Source organism: Eucalyptus grandis, chromosome 3 (assembly GCF_016545825.1).
Source record: "Eucalyptus grandis isolate ANBG69807.140 chromosome 3, ASM1654582v1, whole genome shotgun sequence".
Lineage (NCBI taxonomy): Eukaryota > Viridiplantae > Streptophyta > Magnoliopsida > Myrtales > Myrtaceae > Eucalyptus > Eucalyptus grandis.
In genome coordinates, this window is record NC_052614.1 from 20,160,270 (window position 1) to 20,181,151 (window position 20,882).

A 20,882-nucleotide genomic window follows, 5' to 3' on the forward strand; every position below is an offset into this window, starting at 1 on the left:
AAACACAAAAATTGAGCAATTGAAATTCTATTTCTTGAGTGATCCAATTCCACCTTAAACTAAACAAGACAGGATTCCGTGTAATATGAAACCAAAGGAGGTGTGTAGTGAATCTTGAACTCGAGAGGATCAAAGAATATGAAAAAGGTTGAGATTGCCCATAAGTGACAAATAGACCAGTTAAGGCAATTTTCCGGTCTTATTCCCACATAAAATTAAAGTGACCTTCCGATTGCATGGACAACAAGCTTAATGCGTATCTCTCATTCATAAACAGTGAGCAAATGTGCGTATTGATGCAAGTTGATTGGGGAAAATAAATGCTGAACAAGAAGATAAGTGGTGACAAGTATGTGAATAGATGTGGTGGAATTTCACCAAAATCAAGTTGCTTTCAGAGTAGCTTGAGGTCCATATTCTACGACTAGTAATTCATTAGTTTTTCAAATGGATTCATTTACAATCGATTATTAGATTGACTAACTCTTTGTATAGCAATGAATGAGACATATCAAAAAATGCTAAATGAGTTAAAAAAGAAAATTGCTGTGCTTTCTTTCGATCGATAAATGCAAGTATAGAATAAAATACGAAAAGGATTCACTAATGGGGTCCACTTTGATCTATCGTACCATGTTTCTTTTTGTTAAAAATATAACGTTATCATTTCTTGGCCACGAGTGAATTGACCATGGAGGTATGTTTTCACACTACTTTGTTTATGATATTGAAGCGAGCATTGCCATGAAGTTGCTATAAGGAAGTGCAATTTTGAGACCAATTTTTGATTAAGTTGGACTTTATAAATATAATAAACGATAAGATTGGCATCAATATCTAGAAGATTGAATATCATTTAATTAATATCGATTGGCTTTTGGACAATATTGATCCGCAAGAAAATAATATTCAATTGGAATGTGTATTTTTAACTGCAAAATATGATTATTTACTCAATGGTCCAATATTGTTGGATAGAGTATGGTTATTAAAACGAGGAGATCCGTGTTTTTCTTATCACTGAGTTTTTGCCTTTCCTATATTGCTTACTCTAGGTATCGCCTTATGGTCCTTACAAAAAAGAGTTATGGTGACTTAGTAATGTCTTGATTTGATGCCCTATTTTGGTCTATAAATTATTATTTTGTTGGTCTTGTTAGTGCATTTCTCCTTTCCTTCATTACTTGCTTTGATTAGGGATGATCATATCGGATCAACCAAATTAGGAATCACCTAAACCGGTCAATTCTAGACGGTTCTTAGGAATGTCGGTTCAGTACCCGATTCCATAAAAATGGAACTATTGATTTTTGATTTGGTTACCACCAGGTTCGAGGGGAGGGGGGAATCGGACCAAATTGGATAAACAATATATATTTTTTTAATTTCTTAAAAATAGTAAGAAATCCTAAACAACAACAAGTATAGTATTTTTTTTTTGGAAAAATTTATCTTTAGAATACTCAAATGGAATTGCCAAGTGACTTGTTCCATTAGATGGTTTAGTTTGATCCCCTATTTGATTCCCAATTCTTGGGTGGGATCGGATTGGATCATAAATCGATCACTTCTAACATTTTGGATTGACTCATTTCTCCTTATCAATAGAACGCCCTTGTAGACCAATTCGACCAGAAAGTCCCACCATCCCCGACTCCGCTCGCCATCTCTTCTCACAACAGATTCACCATAGAAAATAAATAACTCTGATCGACAAAGACGCTTTAATCAGACTAAAATCGAATGAGCCCTGAATCCCTCCCTACGTAAAACCCTTCACCATTGAGAGCAAATCAATCTGATGACATGATGATCTCCCCCATCTCCCAAATAAAAAAAAAAAAGCAAAAAAGCTCCATTTGAATTCCACACCCTCCAAAAAATCTCACCACGAAAATTTAAAGTTCCTTTTTCTCTTCTTTCTGGGCAAGTCATCACTATTAAAATTTCAAAATTTCAACCAAAAAAAAAAAAAAAAAAAGAAAAAAAAAAAAAAAAAATTGAAAATATAAAAGAAACTTTAAAGAAACTCTCTCTCTCTCTCTCTCTCTCTCTCCAATCCCACTCGTCCATTCTTCCGGATCGCTCACCCTCCGCCTCGTCTATTCGCTCCCCTTCAATTTGGGGGTGTGCCTCTCTGGGTTTCTTTTTCCTATCATCTGAAGATCACTTCTCACTCAAATCTCTCCCTGCTTCCACCACTCCGTCTCCTTCTTCTTCTTCTTCTTTCTTCTTCCCTCCAAAACCCTGTTTAGGGTTTTGCCGGAGCTTCGGCCCCCGCACCCCCCCCATTCCCGACCTGATTTCTCCGCGCCTCCGATTCTCGCCTTTCCGTCTGCCGAAGCTAGGGTTTTTCGTTCCTTCCCCTCCCCCTCCCCTCCCTCTCCTTCCCGATTGATCCGAGCGGGCGCGTCGCCGGAATCGCATTCTCCGATTGGTCGATCTGGAGATGGAATCGCGAGATTTGTCGTCCACGGCGCCGCCCCGGCGGCTGCGACGGCTGCGGCTGCCGCGGGTGCTGCTGCTGCGGGCGTTGGTGCGGGGTGCTGCGGCTCCTCCTCCTCCGCCGGCGGAGGACGAGGGCGTCCTGACGGTAACCGCCGCGCTGGCCAAGGAGGCGCTCTTCCGGTTCCAGTCCCGCAAGTACGGCGAGTGCGTCGAGTTCTTGCGTCAGCTCTTTCAGAAGAAGCACGACGATCCGAAGGTCGTTTCCCGCCCCCGGATTGTTTGATCTCTTCCTCTCTCTCGCTGTTGCGATGTGCGTTCGTTCTGAGTTTTTGCCTGCCCGTGCTGCTTTTTTGGCTGTTCCGTTGGTCGGAGCTTAAGCTGGGCGACGAATGTCGGTTGATCGGTTGGGTTTTCTGTGAAGACGAGGGTTGAATTCGATGATGCGGCTTGGATGCCGTTGTTGTGGTTTGCCAAATGATTGTTGCAAGCTCGTAACTGTAGATTAGGACTTCTTCCCTCGCTGCGCCAATTGTGTTAGCAGATGTGTAGCGTCTACATTCGAGGAAATTCGAGTGCTTGGGCGGAGAAACGAACAGGGCCTTCACTCGTTATATTTTCTTTTTGCCTGTTTTGGTATGATGTTGGCATTTTAGTGGCTAGCTGTCCCAGTCTGGTAGACCTGGCAAACAGATTCTTCTTCGAAGTTCCCCTCTCCGGTTTATTTCTATACAACGCCCGCAGGCTCACCGTTTCATTGTCTGGTGAGGGTTGAGCATTTGAGCGTACTTGATGCCCACATATTTAGGTTTTTCCGTGTCTCTCTGTAGAACGCACAAATACGGTGCATTCGGGGCTGGTTCATGGTCCAGTTAGATCTACGTGTTGCACAAGTACTGCGCGTTCTGGTGGCCAGAACATGTGCGATCAGATTTAATTGTTGATTGGGCAGCCAGTGTGATATTGAATGAAGCATCTGATCTGAGAATCATGGCTGTAGAACTTTTCTGTCGGCAGGAGATGATATTGCAGTGAGAATGATGATGAGTTGGTCCGGTTGGTTTATTTGTGGATTTTCAGAGGGTTCAGTGATGGTTCTTTTAATCTTCATCCGCTTAATACCATTGCTTTGTCACTGTATACTCGTTAATGGCACCATATCTGTCTGTTTGCCTAAGTTTATTCAGTTTACTTTATTTGACCAGTAAACAAATTCTAGTTTCAGCTTTGCATGTTTATTTATCCTTTGGGTCTGCTGTGAGCTTTTCTTCTACGTGGTAAGCATGCTGTATCCTCTATTGGTTTGAGGTTTAATTTCTGGGTTTGATTGGAATTTGGACATCCTAGCCACTTGGGCTGTTCCTGGCTGTGCATACTTTTCCTTTTCTTTTAGAATCTTTATATGGCATTTCTTGAGTAAAGAAGTTGTTCTTTTTGTCTGACTTGCCTAAAGCACCATGGTCTGAGCTATTAACATTAGTGCAATGCAGGTCCTCCACAATATTGCGGTTGCCGAATACTTTCGTGATGGCTGTTCAGATCCTAGGAGATTGCTTGAAGTACTGAATACCGTCAAGGTGTGGCACTCCTTCAAACCCACTCTCTTCAGAATATGCGATCTACTCCTTATCCAGAAGTATCTGAAAGGATTTTAGGTTGTTTGATTTTTACTCTAAGCTATTGAGTTTTGAATCAATCTTGATATGTTGTGTTGAGCACAGTGGGAGTAGGAAAGAGAGAAACACTGATAGTTGCTTCTAAATTATCATCTAGGCATTGATGAAAGAGGTGAATGACTGGGAACTTTGACTAGAATTTTAAGAAAGGGCAAGGGCAGAGCCTTTCTTATACATTGTGTACTATTCTTTAAATGGCTCTTCTCCATTAAAGAGTGGTGAAACTGGTGGACTTCGGTCTTGTTTGGAGAAAATTAGTATAGTTTCTCAACACATTGAGAGTGAGTCTGATGAAGTGGAGGAAATTCTTAGATTGTTGTCTAGACAATGAGGAAGGTGGTAGCCAAATTTGAAGTTACTTTGGAAATCCGACTGAGTGCAAGAGCTAACCCTTTTGCTTGACATGTTCATTTCAGTTAAAGAGTGGAGAATTTGTTGATTGGCAGACTTAATTTCTGGTGAAAATAGTGTCTTCTTTGACAAATTATTGTGAAATCAAGTAAAGGGTGTAAATTTTTTTGTGCGCGGGACATTATCACTATAGTCCTCCATTGGCCATTGAAGGCTGAATAGTGCCTTAGCAGTCTTTGCAGAAGGTATGAGTTGTTAGTAAATGGATGTTGGTCATCAAAGATGGTAAAGAGAAACCTGATCATGTGGATTCCGTGAAAATTGGTTTTCTCTTGTTTTTTTTACTGTGAGGAAAACTTGTTCAGAATAATAAGTCAGGCTAGAAAGTTAGTAATGGAACATCAAGGAAGAAAGGGATGGTTGGTTTCATCATCTACAACTATCTCTTAAACTTATATCGTGTAGTTATGCAATCCTTACGAAGGGTCCCATGTATTTTCTAGTCTGAGGAATAACTTAAGATAATTTTTGGTGTAACTCGTGGCTCCTTGGGTCAAGATTTTACAAATGCTTGCTGTCTTGATTTTAGGGAGTTTATCTTTGCTCATATGGATCCTGACTGTGTGTTGGCACCTACGCTCCTTTAGTAGGTGTTTGGTTTTTCCATTAGTCTAAGTGCTTCCTCTATGTTTTTTCTTGGACAAACTATCGTGAAGTATGCAGTGCGATATATTTAGAGCTAGAAACCTGTAACTGCAAGAGATAACTTGGTATACATGGCATTCAGAAGGTTCCACCTTGTGTAAATTATGCATTTGTAGTTAACCTGCGTGAATTATTCGTAAATTCTTAGAGAAATAAAGCATCTCTAAGTGCTTTTTTATCAACAAAGTAATTGTGGAAGAGATAGGTCCAGCTTGTAAAAGGAAGAGAAGTATTTAGCTGTTAGCTTTGCTCAGGTGCATTTGTAGATTTTCATTTCATTCCATGGGGCGGATCCAATTGTTTGATCTCTTCCCTTGTGATATATGTGATATCTAAATAAGGTATGCTACTTGTTGGAAACCCATAATGGAAACTCTATAAGTACCATCAAAAGATATGCCAATTTTACATTATTGGATCCAAATTTTACATACCATCAAACCAGATCCAAACTCACATGCTCAGATCCAAATATACATGATAAGAGAGATCAATTTTATCCATAACATCTGGTTGTACTTTCTATCATGTTATCTTTCTAATTTTTTTATTTGGTTGATTTTATTCAGAGAAAAAGTGAAGAGCTTGCCCGTGCATCTTTGGAGCAGCGTGAGGTTGTCGGCAACAAAGCCAATTTAGGTCCTAAGGGGAGTTCTACCATGGCACAACAAATGAATTCATTAAATAATGCCAGTATTCTTTACACAGATGAGTTTAACTCTTCTGTGGCAACATTTAATATTGTACGTATGAAGGCATTATTTATTTTCAATTTAAATTTCTCTGTATTTGATGGAAGAAGGTTGAGAAATGTCTTTAATATTGGTTATATTGTCCAACATGTTGTCGACCCTTTTGTTTATAGGCTGTCATATGGTTCCACCTCCATGAATATGGCAAGGCATTATCCATCCTGGAACCATTGTATAGCAACATTCAACCAATAGATGAGGTACTAAAATTTGCCTTCTACAGCTTTATTCCCTCCCTCCCATCCTCTCTCTCTCTCTCTCTCTCTCAATTGTCAGCTTACCACTTTTTGTGTATGTATGAACACAGACTGTAGCTCTTCACATATGCCTTCTGTTGCTGGACGTGGCTTTAGCCTGCCATGATGCAGCAAAATCTGCGGTGAGAAGCTTGTCATGTTCTTGATATTGATGCAAAGTCTCTAATTTCTGATGGAATTGCTTTATGGACATTAAGGGGCTTCTTTTAGTTGAGGAAACAATTTTGTCTTTCCGATGTTTGCTATATAAAAGGTCCTTGCTTGGCCTTTATTTATGTATATGCATAGGTAATGACTTCCCACCAGCTTGTAAGTGGATAATATTGTTTCGCAAGAAGATATATCAAATTAGTCTTTTTTAACCATTTAATCTCTTTAGATTTTGGAACTTTTTTTAATCCTTGACAGTGGAGCTAAAGTACCACCACAACCAAATTTTGTTAGCTTATGGCCATGGCCCAATACTACCAAAATTTGTTGGTTTTTTTTTATTTTTATTTCTAATGGATTTAGGCTTTATATATGACTGTTGTGGTATTCTACTTCTAGGAGTTATTCTTATCCTTTTTTGGGACTCAAAATATCAATGTTATGCCTTTCATACAGTTTGTTTTTACGTAGTAGTACTGCTTGTCCAAGTGAAGTGAATTAGCTATTGTGACATTGGAACTTAAATTTAGCTGATATGACTATCTTGGTGTGAGTTGCAAAAGTGCTGAGCCATGAGAACATGTTAACTCAATGCTCTAGCTTAATTGAATCGAGAAATTAAAATTTTGGTTGGTAAAGTTTTTTTCTGTTTTCATTTTATCCCTGAGGTTTTGGCTTTTGGAGTTTATTTTGTCACTTTTCTTCCTGTTTATGCTTCTTATTGTGGTGAATTTTTAGCAGTTAATTTAGTGTAACTTTTGAAGCCCCTGACATAACTGCTGAAATGAATGATTAATCCCTACAAAGAAGTTTCGTGCAATCGCTGCCCTCCCCTTACATTGACCTTGAGGACTGCTGAATTCTGGTATAAAAAGCGCTAGCAATAAGGGTTTGAGGCATACTGATGCATGTTCTGAAACTGTACAGGCCAAAATGGGGAAAAAAAGTCAAGGCTACATTAAAATTTAGTGCCAACTTCAATTGCAAAATGTTTTTTCCCTCCCCTTTGAAATTCCTTGCATACCAGTACAGGTAGATTAATATGGAGTGCCAACTTCAATTGCAAAGTGTGCTTTACCTCCCCTTTGAAATTCCTTGCATATTAGGATGGGGAGATGTTCATGGAGATTAGTGTACTGTACTTTTGTGTATTTAAAATGCCTTTTGCCTTCTTAAAGTACATGAAGATGTTCAACTTCTATGGCCTTAGACCAAAGTAGTTAAGATGATTTTTCAGTTTCATTGCCAAAGGTGTTGAGTAATGATGATCATATTGAAACAGAAAGTGATTTTGTAGATTTGTGACATATGTGATTGTTTCTAGAAGTGATGTTAGGGAGACATTAGCTAGAAAGATTATAACTTGTTTTCATTAAGATAATTACTTCAGCTCTTGGATTAAACACGCTCGATCACATTTTGGAGCTGTACCTCCATCTAGACAGTAGAAGAGCTGCTCTTTTTTGTTTCCTTCAAGTTGCTCTTATTTTTATTGTTGACCAGCTTATGATTTGGTTATAGATCCCTTCCTCTTCTTCATGGGTTTATGAAATCGTCTTTCAATTTTACAGTTAGTTTATCAAGATTATAAAGTGTTAATTAGGCAACATTTATCCCAGTTATGTTTGGAATATGTGCAAAGTGTATGATCCAAGATATAGGCCAAGGATGTTTTGCATATGGTTGTTGACTATTATTATTCAAGAATGTGGTTGCTCATTAGACTTTAGTTGATTAGTATCACAGACATTCTTGATTCGAGCTTTCCCTGTCTATAGACTGGACATTCCTTATTGAAAAAAGGATTACAGATTACTCATGAGTCATTGCTCTCACTCTTTTGAGTAGGTGTTTTAAACACTTTTCTCCTCAAAGCATGACATCTGTGTTGCTTTTTTATTTATGAACTCTTCTTTTGGCTAATCACTTGTGAACTTATTGGTTTTTAACTTCATCCCAAATCATCTGTATATACTTGTATGCAAGATTTAAAATTGGTGCACTTTTGTCTCCTGCCATACTTTTTAATCAGTGTAAAAGAAAAAACTCATGTCTTCAGTTTATGAGCAAAAATGTATGTCTAGACATGGGATTAGCCAGGTATTTTTGAGGCATGACTAGAATGTATGTGGGCTTGGGTTTCTTGGTATGATTCTAGAGATATCCTCCAGGTGTTTCTCTAAATTTTTCATTTTGTGAACAGATTTTTGGCAAGTTGTATGCTGATATTTTAAAATCTGAATTGGCGCGTATTTATGTAGTTGCATGTTTATGTGCCGCCGAGACTGTCTTAGGCTGTTTAAATTTGAACTGTTTGTGGACTATAACATGCATCCTGGAACTTCACCTTGTTTAAGCATTTAATGGAGGTTCAAGGCATAGATCTGCTAAGATGAAAGGATAAGTTAAGATTTATAAAATACTGCTTCCATACTCATTATTTACCTTGAGGGATAACAGATGCATATCCCCACTTTTCTTATTGATTGGCATTGCATTTTGTTAAATGGTCTTACAATCTTATTTTTCTCCATTCATTGCTTCATTTTTTGATAGTCCTGCATATTTGGTTCTTAATTTCAGGATGTACTTAATTATTTAGAGAAAGCTTTTGGTGTTAATCAAGGCGAGAATGGCAGTAGCGTGCAGCAACAACCTGCTAACTTAGTGGGGAAGTCTTCTTCTGTACCTAACAGTTCATTGATTTCAGATGCTTCTAATCAAGAGTCTGTTAGTATAAATGCTTCGGAAAAACCTTTGTCCAGAACACTATCAGACGAGACACTGGAAAATATGCTATCAACTCTGGACATTGGTGGACAGGATGCAGTAAGAGCAATGGGTATTCCATCTTCGGTCGATCTCTCCCGGAGTCCGATTGATAAGACCATCACGGCTGTTAATTTTAAGCTTAAGTTGCAACTATATAGGGTTCGGTTTTTGCTTCTAACGGGAAATTTGAAGGCAGCAAAGCGTGAAGTCAAGGGTGCTATGAATGTTGCACGAGGAAGAGATTCGTCCATGGCTCTGCTCCTAAAATCCCAGCTTGAGTATGCTCGTGGCAATTACCGTAAAGCTATTAAGCTTTTGATGGCTCTTGGGGTTCGGACAGAAGCTGGAATCTCTAGCATGTTTCTTAACAATCTAGGATGTGTTTATCACCAACTGGCTAAATATCACTCGGCAACCGTATTTTTCTCGAAGGCACTGTCTAGCAGTTCATCAATTCGGAAGGAGAAGCCTTTGAAGCTGTCTAGTATCTCCCAAGATAAATCTCTTTTCATTGCATATAACTGTGGCATACATTACTTGGCATATGGGAAACCAATACTTGCTGCTCGGTGTCTCCAGAAGGCTCTTTTGGTCTTTTACAACCGGCCTCTTTTTTGGTTTCGACTTGCTGAGTGCTGTCTCATGGCTTTGGAAAAGGGACTATTCAAGACTGGCGATGCTTCTGATGAGACTATTAAGCTTTGTGTTGTTGGCAAAGGAAAATGGAGGCAAATAGTTGTGAAAGATGCACCTGAAAATGGGCTAACAGATCTGATCGAGAATGAGTGCTCTCTTGGCAGTGATGGACAGCTTAATCTCTCTCTGAAACTTGCTCGCTTGTGTCTTTTGAATGCATTGCACATATTAAATGAAAGTGAACCAAGTCAAGTCAATTCAAGTTTGCCTCCTGATGGCTCCTTGGATGGATCTAAGTCAACAGAAGAAATGATTTCCGGAAACTCGAACCACAGAACATTGCCTGGTGTAGATGCCAAACCATCAAATGTGGGCTTAGGGCAGCTTAATGCGAATGGAGATGTAAAAGACCAGAAGACAGGAACAAGTGAGGAAATTATGAGTGGCTCTCTCTCGATGTATGAAGATAATCGCAGAAGACAATCGAGATTAATGAAGCAAGCCATTCTTGCTAACCAGGCGTTTGTGGAGTTAGAGTTGGAAAATCCTATGGGGGCCCTGTCATGCGCTTTGGCTATCTTGCAGCTTCCAGATTGTTCCAGAATATACACTTTTCTTGCCCATATGTATGCAGCAGAGGCTCTTTGCTTGCTCAACAGGACCAAGGATGCTGCAGAACATTTGTTGTTTTACCTCTCGGAAGGAAATCAGATTGAATTGCCATACTGCGAAGAGGACTTCGAGCAATGGCGGACAGAACGAATCTTTGACCCTGAAGAGACAAATGGAGGTACAGCAACTGCTAATAATTTTTCTTCAGAGGAGGCTCAAGCTCTGATGTTTCTTAAGCCAGAAGAAGCACGTGCCACCCTTTATGCGAATCTTGCGGCCAAGTCAGCCTTGCAAGGTGAGCTCGAGATGGCTCAACAATTAGTTGCACAAGCGTTAGCTGTGCTACCGGCTAGTCGAGAAGCCACTCTAACTGCCACATATATACATCTCATGTTGGGGAATTCACAGGAAGCTCTCTCCAAGTTGAAACAGTTTAATCATGTCAGGTTCTTACCCTTCACCTGTACTTTGGATAAATCTTCTTAGTGGCTGAAGTGGTGGTGGTGTTTTATGTTCTCTGGCCAGTCCATTGCGCCTTGCGCCTTAGTGGTTAGTTAGAAGTAGATGGATAATCCTCAAGAGGATGTGTAACATGGTATAGTTTGTCTTACAGAATAAATCTGTTTTGCTTTTAATTTTCAAATTTAGGCTTTATTGTTCCATGGTGTGGCTGTGTTTTGGTTAGTCCAGATGCCCACCCCCTTTTCTCATATTTGAGGTGTAGTTCTGATTCAGTTACTGTTTTAATTAGTTTAGTTGCTAGTGGAGAGATGGGGAAGTGAATTTGCTCTTTTACTATAAAAAGGACATTGAAATTTTTTTCTTTCTCCTTTTCACCAATATCAATTTAAGAGCCCTTCTTTTGAGGGCTTTTCTTTTGAGTGGCTTCTATCCATTCACTCTGGCAGATCGAAGGGATGTATATATGCACATGATGTTGGTTTTGATTTTCTTTTTTTCGGCATCTTCCTTTTGGGGCTTTAATAGAAGAGTTGGTCCATTTCTTGTAATGATTCATTGGAAAGCTAATTCTAGGTCCCAGGCAGGACGCAATCTCTCTCTTTTATGTTTAGTGAAAAGATCTAGTCGGTTTCAACCAGAGTTGAATGCAGAGATGTATGTGTAGGTTCTATATTCACTGTTCAGATTGCCATACGCTGCTTTAGTACTATGACAATGTCAATCACTGTTTCATCGTTGGAAATGTACCTGTTGATTCTTACTTTGACCCATCGATAAATGTTAGGATTAATTCACGTTTTTTAAGATAGAGGAACCTTAGGTGGTTGCTTGGGGTGTTGGTTGGATGGGGGAGGTGGTCGCTCCTTTGCTGTCATAGATGGATGAGCAATTGAAGTTTGTTTCTTAGCCAATTTTCTAATTGTCAAAGTAGTGCTAATCTTAGAGCACGTGTTTGGCCAAAAATCCAGTGAAGCATTGTTCTTATATTCTTTTTTCTGTGTTTTGGCATGTCCTAGGTTTGATAGTCCTGATACTTAATTGTCCTCATAGCAACTTCGCCTTATCCCTATTTTTCATTGCGGCCTTAAGTGGCATGTGATGGTTACGCATTATTGCGGGTCACATTCTTTCATCCACCACGAAGTTCAAGCACACTGAATTTTCCCAAGTTTTCCTCCAAATGTTCAGGCTTCTTGATTGCTCGCACTTGAGATTTATCTACAATCGCTATATCACCAGCAAATAGCACGCTAAAGAATATTTCTCTATATATACTTAGCTAGCTGGTCCAATTACCCGGGGAAATAGGAGAACATCAATCGAGTTTGTGCCTGTGTCGTTGTCTTCCACTTCAAGTAATTTTGTTAACTAGGTGTTTATGTGATTTTGATTTGATCTGTGGTGAATTATCAAGAAGCCGGCTAGAATAGGGGCAAGTGAAAATAGGAGAAAAGTTAAACCCAAAAAAAAAAAAAAAAAGAAGAAGATATATGCGAAAATAGTGTGCAATGAAAGCACACGAAAGGGGATATTTCAGATACTAGTTTCATCCTAAAACTAGAATATGGTTTTTCAAATGGGGCGGAATTACTCTTTTGAGTCTTGCAGTTGGATTAGAGATAGCTTGCGAAGCGGTTTGTGAGTACTTGAGCCACTCTCCACTCTTTAAGGTCATCATTTGATTTAGAGATGGCAATTTGCGTGGTCGCATCATTATTTATCATGTTAAACAGAGGTCTAGTTCAGATGGACACTGTTCGTGCCGAATTCTAGGAAAGCCATGTACGGCATGACACGTTGCAATTGATGAGTGTATGTCATAATCTTATTCTGTATGCGTGAAAGAATGTGCTAAAATGCATATTAGCATGGCTGAGTGTATCTAAACGTATAATAAGCGACATGTTAACTTGCTTTATCGAGCGCCTCTAATCGTGGCGTAAATGGGTGGACAGGTTAAACCTAAACGGGCCAAATCCTTGAACATGAGGCCCAGTTGACCCGCATGGATCCGACCAGATCAGAACGATGATGGTGGAGCATTTCGCATTTCGCATTTGTTTAGCACAAAGGGGCGATCCATGTTGGGACTGGGAGATCGAGATTTCTATTATGAGCGATCAAGTACAAGAGGGTCCAGACATCACTATTTATCTGAACGGCACCTCCCTCCTTCTCTCTCTCTCTCTCTCTCTCTCTCTCCTTCCCATGTCCAGTCGCTCGAATCTGGAGATCCTTCCCATGTCCAGTCGCTCAAATCTGGAGGTGATGAGTCTTGACCTCAGAGAGAGAGAGAGAGAGAGAGAGGGGGAAGGGGGGGAGGGGCGGTCAAACCCATTGTGGTTGTACCGGCTAGGGAGGCATCAATGGCGGGTTGAGCTATGATGGCTGAGAGTTGCAGTGGGTAGGGGTGTCAAAAACCGAACTGAAAAATTCGTTTTTTCGGTTCAGTTTTTATCGGTTAACCGAACCGAACCGAATCAAACAAACCGATAAGAGCTCATTTATTAAAAATACAACAGAAAAAAAAGAAAAAAAAAAAAACAAATGCAAAAACCGAAAACTAAAAGTTGAAAATCAAAACCGAAAAACCGAACTGAACTGAAATTTCGGTTCGAAGTTTTTTTTAACGGTTTGATTCGGTTCATTTAAAAAAAAAAAAAACCGTTGACACTCCTAGTAGCGGGCTACAATTCGCCGATGAACAAACCATCTGAGAACAGGAAGGGAAAGGGGAAAAGGTGCAGCGGAAGAGAGGAGCATGGAGAAACGAGAAAGGAGGAAACTCTGTAGCCATTGACATATAACACGTTAATCCGTCTTCCTTCTGGGGAGACTAAACAAAACAAACGATGTGGATCTACTTTCAAAGAGTTTTATCCGTGCATCTAGAGCATCGCCCCTCCAAACTCCTTGCTTGCACTGGTCCAGTCAAGGGCTGTAGAAATTCGAACACAGCCCCAAACGCTTCTGTAGAAGCTTATCCACGAGAGCCACTAAAGTCCACGGCTGTTGGAGGTATCCACAACATCCGAAGGACAACAATATTCCACCGTGCTTTCCGGATTCGAGCGAGGACGAACGATGATCACGTGACGAACGACATGGCGTGTCCTGGTCCCCCAATCCCCGCGATTCGTGAGCTGACGGGGGTCCATCCCACGCTGATCCATCTTTTTGTCTCTTGTCACTCGCCTGTACTCTCGCCTCTATGGCAGCACCTGGATTGAAAGCGGGAATACGACCCCAAGTCTATGAAACATTTCTCCAGTGGATTCTAATTTTAGAGGGTTTTACCGCGTAATAGGATGAACTTGTGCCAGTGAATTTAGGGAGAAAATTGTACGAAAAGTTTTAAAGTTATTATACGGTGATCAATTTGATTGCAAATTTTTTGACGATTTACCAATTTTGGTATAAAATCGTTGATGTGACGGTCTAATCGGTCTCGATCATCTTACTTGACAAAAAGATAAAGATAAAGAAAATAAAAAGAAAAGGAAAAAAATTCAGAAGTTTTTTTATAAAATTATAAAACTGTTAGTATTAGCATTAGTCATGCTACGGAGGATGGTTGGTATTGACTAGACCGCGAAATCAACAATTTTCTATGAGGTAAATTTGCAAATACTTAAAAGGTTTAAGATTAAATTGACATATAGTTTTGATAGAATATACAAATCTATAACAAAGATACTCTTATGCCCGACACTTTTATTATATGAACAAGGAGTTCCGCAATCATTTGATAAATCTATAGCGGGCATATTCGTCAAAAGATATACATCCATCTTATATGGAATTGAGTTTTTCTCTTTAACTTCTTGTTTCTTCTTTGAGTTTTCATGGAAGCCATCCAATCTTTTATTTATTTTAAGATATTTTAGGGACTTTCTGAAGAATCTCTCCTTTTTTTATTTTTTATAGCATAAGTACATTTGAAGTTCTAAAATTTTTTAAAAAAGTTCAATTAAGTCCTAAAACTTATTAGAAAAGTATAATTGAATCTTAAAACTTGTAGAATCAATCTAATTAAGTCCTTTTATTGATTGCACTTTTGAAATTTTTAGGATTTGATTTCATTTTTTGAAAGTTTTATGATTCGATTGTATTTTCGTGATAAGTTTTAGATTTGGTTATATTTATGAAAATTTTAGGACTTAAATACACTTTCATGACAAATTTTAAAACTTTTAGTTCACTTGTCCCACTCTTTTTTTGCTAAATGATAGAGTAGAAAGAGGGGAGAATTACATTTTGCCCCTATGTACCCGGGATTTGGCGAGTTCCCCCTGAAATTCCAAATTTTGTAATTTACAGCCCTACTTTTGAATTTGGTGGCACCCCCACGCCTTGATTCTAGCCAAACTTTTGTCACCTATTTGACCAAGCAACGGCACACGATTATTTATGAAGGCAAATTTGGACATATATCATTTATATATGCGGAAAAAAATTGGGACAACTAAAAAAATACTTTTAAGATTATATATTGATATGCATTTGATATTGACTATAGTTAAATTCTTGCTAGAACTTTAGCCATTTAATTTGACATGCAATATAATTCTGAATTATTCTCATACCTTTTTTTTTTTTTGTATGCATATTTATACAACGAATTTGCACTCAATAATCAATCATGTATGTGTTTGGAACTCCAAGTAAAATTTGGTCGGACACGATGCTTGGGGACCCATTGCAACTTATTTCTAAAATTCGAGTGACAAATTCAAAAATTGATATGCTGAGCTCAACTTACAGAACCCTTAAAACTTGGGGTCAATATATAATTTGCTCGATAAAATAGAGTGCTTTTTTGATTTAGAGATTGAGAGAGAGTTCTCATATATTTATTTAGCGTGCATTTCACAAAAGTGATTTTTTTTCTTCAACCCCCTTAACTTTAATAGTCTAATAACGCAAATTTATAGATAATCCTTAGTTTATGGATTGGGTTGAGTTTTCCTCCATTTTTGGTTGGTGGCAATTTTTCCTAATTGAATATCTGATTGGTGACATAAACATGGACATCATTTGCATGTGATATTAACTAAAAATATGGACGTTCTATCTTATGTATCCTTTTGTTTGTTGCACCATTTTCACATCTCCTATAATCAGTAGATAGTCAGGTATAACGTAGGACGTACGTTGAGATAGATGCCAAAAGAAGAGCAATTAGAGTCTCTTTCGCCAAAAATGTCTTCATCGATGTAGAAATAGCTTTTCGTTTCTTTTTAAAAGTTGACAGCTACTAAAGCATCCCCGTCTTTCTCAAAAAAAAAAAAAAAAAAAAAAAGAAAAGAAAGAAAGAAAAAGAAAAGAATAGAAAAATTCTGATTTAACAAGTCATACGGAACAATTCAAGTGGCCTTTTGTACCAAGTGGTTCAATATATAGATTAATACTCTTTGATTTCAATCTTGAGTACGATAACCATATTCGATTAGTCAATAATTTCGATATATAGCACAGCTAAATTAAAGTCATCAAGAACGTCCTTCCCGAAAGCATGCATTGAGAGGAATATGTTAGGGAAGTCATTCCATATTGACATATTGAAAGCTTCTTGTGCGTTAGCTGAGTGAGATTCCATGTAAGGTAATGAATGAACGAATTCTCTTAAGCTTCACATTTAGAAATTTTCCACATGTCGGTTATTGTGCTATGGTAGGCAATACATATACTTGGCAATAATTATGCTGCAAGATTGACCTAATTCGTCATGCCAGGCTGCATAATAGAATTTCACATATGTTTGCCACACCATGACTTCTCCCTCAAGCTGCCTAAGCGAGAATGTTGATGAAAATGAATAACAATTAGTTGTATATCGATGTACGTGGACTGCATAGATGATAGTTTCCATTAATTCTAAGTAAGTTTCTCTATTTAATTGGTTTAGGAAGTTAATTTATAAGGCCAGGATATAGATTCCATTGCGTATTAGGTATGAGTGATTCATTTTATTGTTCACTTGAAATTCGCTATATCCCTTGAAAATTGGAGGGTATATTCTTAGCATTACTAAATCTATCCTTGACCCTTTGTTTTGATGATAAATCTAAAAGCTGCAAGAATCTTAGACCCAGCAACGTACAATTGATATGATATTTGACCAAAATTCAAGACAACAATGAAATTGATAAACAAAAGAGCTGATTCGAATCTTGGTTGCTTCAATCAGTCCACTAGGAAAAAGAAACACACCCAACAATCATTTAAGAACAAATGCCTCAAGATTACAATCCAAACATCCATCAATGACCAATCAAGAAAAGGGGGGAAGAGAGAGAGAGAGAGAGAGATTTGTTCGACATCCTCTCATGTCGAATTCATCCGCATGTCCTGCAATCTAAGCAACCTGCAAAAAGCACAAAAAAATTGAGAAATTCAATTAGAAAACAGTAGTTTAGGCCAATGAGCATTTAAACCCAGTATGTCGTGCGTATGAAGAAGATTTTTCACAGGAGAGAGAAGGGTAGATTCTAAGAATCGCATGACCATTTCTCACAGGCACCTCGAGGTTTCTGTCCCCCAATCAGAGTCCATTATTGGAGAGAGACATTTTCGCAGGGTGAAAAAAAGAGAGCAAAATGTGAGTCACTTTCTCTCCGGGAAATGACAATTTAATTATAAAGTTCGTACCCTTATTTTCCCCACCACACTAGAATGTGTGCATTATGACCAATTTTTGTTTCGCTTGATGTAGGAAACGTGCAAAAATTGTGTTTTTGTCTTTTTTTTTTTCTACTTTTTGACATTGTGACCAGCTAACAACTTATGCAACCTTTTCTAGGAACATTTCTCACTCCACCTTTTTTTTTCTGGGTTCACTGGTGTTCTCCTTTATCAAGAGAATGTCGTGTTGTATGTAGACGAATCTCTCGGTAAAGCTGAAATAGTATTAACATAAACACATTCTATATATTATTAGCAGGATGTACGTGGTCTCTCTATTGCCAAGGTTAGCATGATGAACCGATATTCAAGACACACTGCATCATCACTAGTTTACTTAAAGCACAGAGGAAACCAAAGTTTCTTAGGGTTTTTGAGATATAACTTGGGTTAAACACTTAACTTTGATCTAGAGAGTGCAAGTGTAACCAGGAGGAGGAGTCTTGCCACAAGTGACAAGAAGCTGAAGAGCGAGTGGGACATAAATGTTGAGGTTCAAGAGCTTGAGCTTGAGGGTGGTACACAAGCACACCGCCGCTTCAAGCTCGACAAGCCCTTGAAGCACGGGGCAACACTGATTCACCACCGGGTCGCCAAGCCCTATGTGCACCAATCCTCCTAGCAAGTCCACACAAGCCCCCAACTTGAGCGTGTCGATTGGGCACGTTGCCGACGTGGGCGGGCAGGGTTTGCCAACTGGGGGCTTGACGACCGGTGGGAGGGGCAGAGGTGGGAGCGGTGGGAGGGGCAGAGGGGCAGCGGTGGGAGGGGCAGAGGTGGGAGCGGTGGGAGGGGCAGATGTGGCAGCGGTGGGAGGGGCAGAGGTGGGAGCGGTGGGAGGGTGACTGGCGGCTTGACGATCGGTGGGAGGGGCAGAGGTGGGAGGTGACTGGCGGGGAGGATCGGCGGCAATGTGACTGGCGGCTTGACGATCGGTGGGAGGGGCAGAGGTGGGAGGGTGACTGGCGGCTTGAGGATCGGCGGCAATGTGACTGGCGGCTTGACGATCGGTGGGAGGGGCAGAGGTGGGAGGGTGACTGGCGGCTTGACGATCGGCGGCAATGTGACTGGCGGCTTGACGATTGGTGGGAGGGTCACGGGTGGCTTGACGATGGGTGGCAATGTGACGGGTGGCTTGACGATGGGCGGGACAACAACAATGGGCCTCTTGGGGTGGTGCTTGTGGCCAGGCTTCTTGGGCTTCGGGGCGGGCTTGCCGCACGAGCCGCAGCCGAGGATGGGGGCGGCTGAGGAGAGGCAGAGCATGAGGATGAGGGAGAGGGCATGGATCTTGGAGGAATCCATGGCTGCTTCAAAGAGAGAGAGAGAGAGAGAGAGAGAGGGCTTGTGGAGGGTGATGAATCAATCCTATTAGTGGAGAGCAGTGATATATAGGAAGAGGAAGGAGTGGACAAAATTCTTCGAGAGGCACATCACGTGAACTCTGGGCAGGCTCAAGAGGCAGCTGCCAAAATTTGCTAGTTGGCAAAATCACCTTTAAAGTGCAAGAATCCATTGGAAATTTGTTAATCATCATTTTTAATCTTGTGTAACTTGGCGAGCGACAAGTGATTTTACTCTGGTGGTATAATACTTGAACCGTAGGTAATACATTTCGAGTGGTGACTATTCATGTTCACGTGTTTAACTTCACACAATCCAATTTGTATTATATCGTTGATACCCTTAATCTCTTGCTATGATATCTGTTTATTTCCTTTACTTTACATATGATAAAATGGAAGCAGGGGAGAGGTACCTGCCATAGGTCTCCCTGGGACCATTCAAGTGGATCTGGATTTTATTTTCTTTGAATAATGATTTTGGATTTTATTTTATTTTTATAATGATTTTCTTATGATCGGGAGCAAACTCTCACCTTCCTAACTTGCACCGGTTGCGGTAGATAACTCCTCATGAGGTGCTAGGAGGGCCTCACCTTTAGCCCGGGATTACTCCAAGGTGCAATGCAAGCCGGAGGATTTGAACTTGCGTCGTGTGGGTGGGATTGAAGCAGCACGAGCAGTCGCACTTTACTCCTTAAGGCGATTTTTTTGATTTACATGATCGGCTTGTGAGAAAATTTTAGGTGTCGATGAAGCAAGCGCCCATCTCGACCAATTACAATGGATCATTTATATTCTCAAAACTGATAATATTTGATGATTTATTTAGGCAGATATATAATTTTGTTTCCATTTTTATTTGCATGAAATGCCCAGGATTACGTTTAAAGGTTAGATATTTGTTATGTATCGACAATAATCAACTACGAATTCACATATCTTAATGCAATGTGCGTGTACATTCTATTTAATAATTTAAACTTATTGTCATTGTTCAAGTGTGTGTACATTTCTGTATGGTTCTTTCTTTAACATGGCAAACACAAAATATAATTGAACTTACATTGAACAGCTAAACTAAGTTACCATATATATTCCCCCTTACAATATATATATATATATATCAAATTAGAAACGAAATTTCAAAAGATCATGTTATTTAAACAAATTATGACGGAATAAGTGAATGTGCATGAGGAGCTCTAGGAGATGAACCTTGTCATGGAGACGACAATTCGATCCGTTGACGATAAAAATACACACTGTCACGCTAATTGTAAAGAATGTATTTTAGGATCATAGTAGAGGATTAAAATTAGTCATGAGATGAGGTGAAAGACACATTCTGACCTTGGCTCTGCCTCATTGTCATCCCTAATTTCAAATCCATTACTCAATTTATGCTAAAAATTCATTTTTATATAAAAATAAATATGCTTATAAACAGTGAGAAGAGTAGAGTAATAAAGGTTCATCTAACAATGTACTACCTTTCTAAAAGGAGCCTCATAAGAATGCTTTGCCATGCTAGACATACAAGCAAGTGGAGCAAAAAAATGAAAAACATACTCTTTCATTCGTATACGCTACACCCTTCATATATATTTTGGTCTTATCTTCTTTTCACTATACCAGCATAGTTCATAGCACACTTCTCTAGAAAAAAAATGAAATCATTTGACATAATGATACTTATGAAAGTATTTATCGCATAGTAACCTAAAAAAAGACACTAAGACGTAATCACTCTTAAAAAAAAGAAAATTAATAGTTGATCGATACAATTGGCTTATTTTTTATTTTTTATTTTTAACTAAACAATACCAGTTCTCATGATGCTAACATTAATACTCCGGAAAGTTAGTTAATGCAACCCCGATTGCCTGCTCTGATCAATCAATCCTAAAATGAGTAGCATATGTTAAGTATCTCATTCCTTTCAAGGTTACCTCTCTATAGCCAACACCGATTTCAAAGGGAATGTATATCAGATCTAACATGGAAGAAGAAACAAGAGCCCTTTAATTTTCTTTC

General features: G+C 39.2%; 2 protein-coding genes across 2 annotated transcripts; one reads left to right on the top strand and one right to left on the bottom strand.

The window, feature by feature from the left end:
- The first annotated feature begins 2,115 nt into the window (after positions 1-2,115).
- On the top strand, positions 2,116-11,369 carry LOC104436827 (CCR4-NOT transcription complex subunit 10). The gene is made up of 6 exons (XM_018870519.2): positions 2,116-2,704; positions 3,936-4,022; positions 5,747-5,920; positions 6,043-6,129; positions 6,237-6,308; positions 8,920-11,369. Exons 1-6 carry the CDS (start codon positions 2,450-2,452, stop codon positions 10,840-10,842), a joined length of 2,598 nt encoding a protein of 865 aa, XP_018726064.2. The 5' UTR covers positions 2,116-2,449; the 3' UTR covers positions 10,843-11,369.
- A 5,534-nt stretch (positions 11,370-16,903) lies between these two features.
- On the bottom strand, positions 16,904-18,844 carry LOC104436828 (repetitive proline-rich cell wall protein 1). Its single transcript, XM_039308513.1, has 3 exons — positions 18,416-18,844; positions 17,906-18,343; positions 16,904-17,185 (listed from the first exon to the last, which is right to left on the bottom strand). Exons 1-2 carry the CDS (start codon positions 18,805-18,807, stop codon positions 18,121-18,123), a joined length of 615 nt encoding a protein of 204 aa, XP_039164447.1. The 5' UTR covers positions 18,808-18,844; the 3' UTR covers positions 16,904-17,185; positions 17,906-18,120.
- Positions 18,845-20,882: the final 2,038 nt, after the last annotated feature.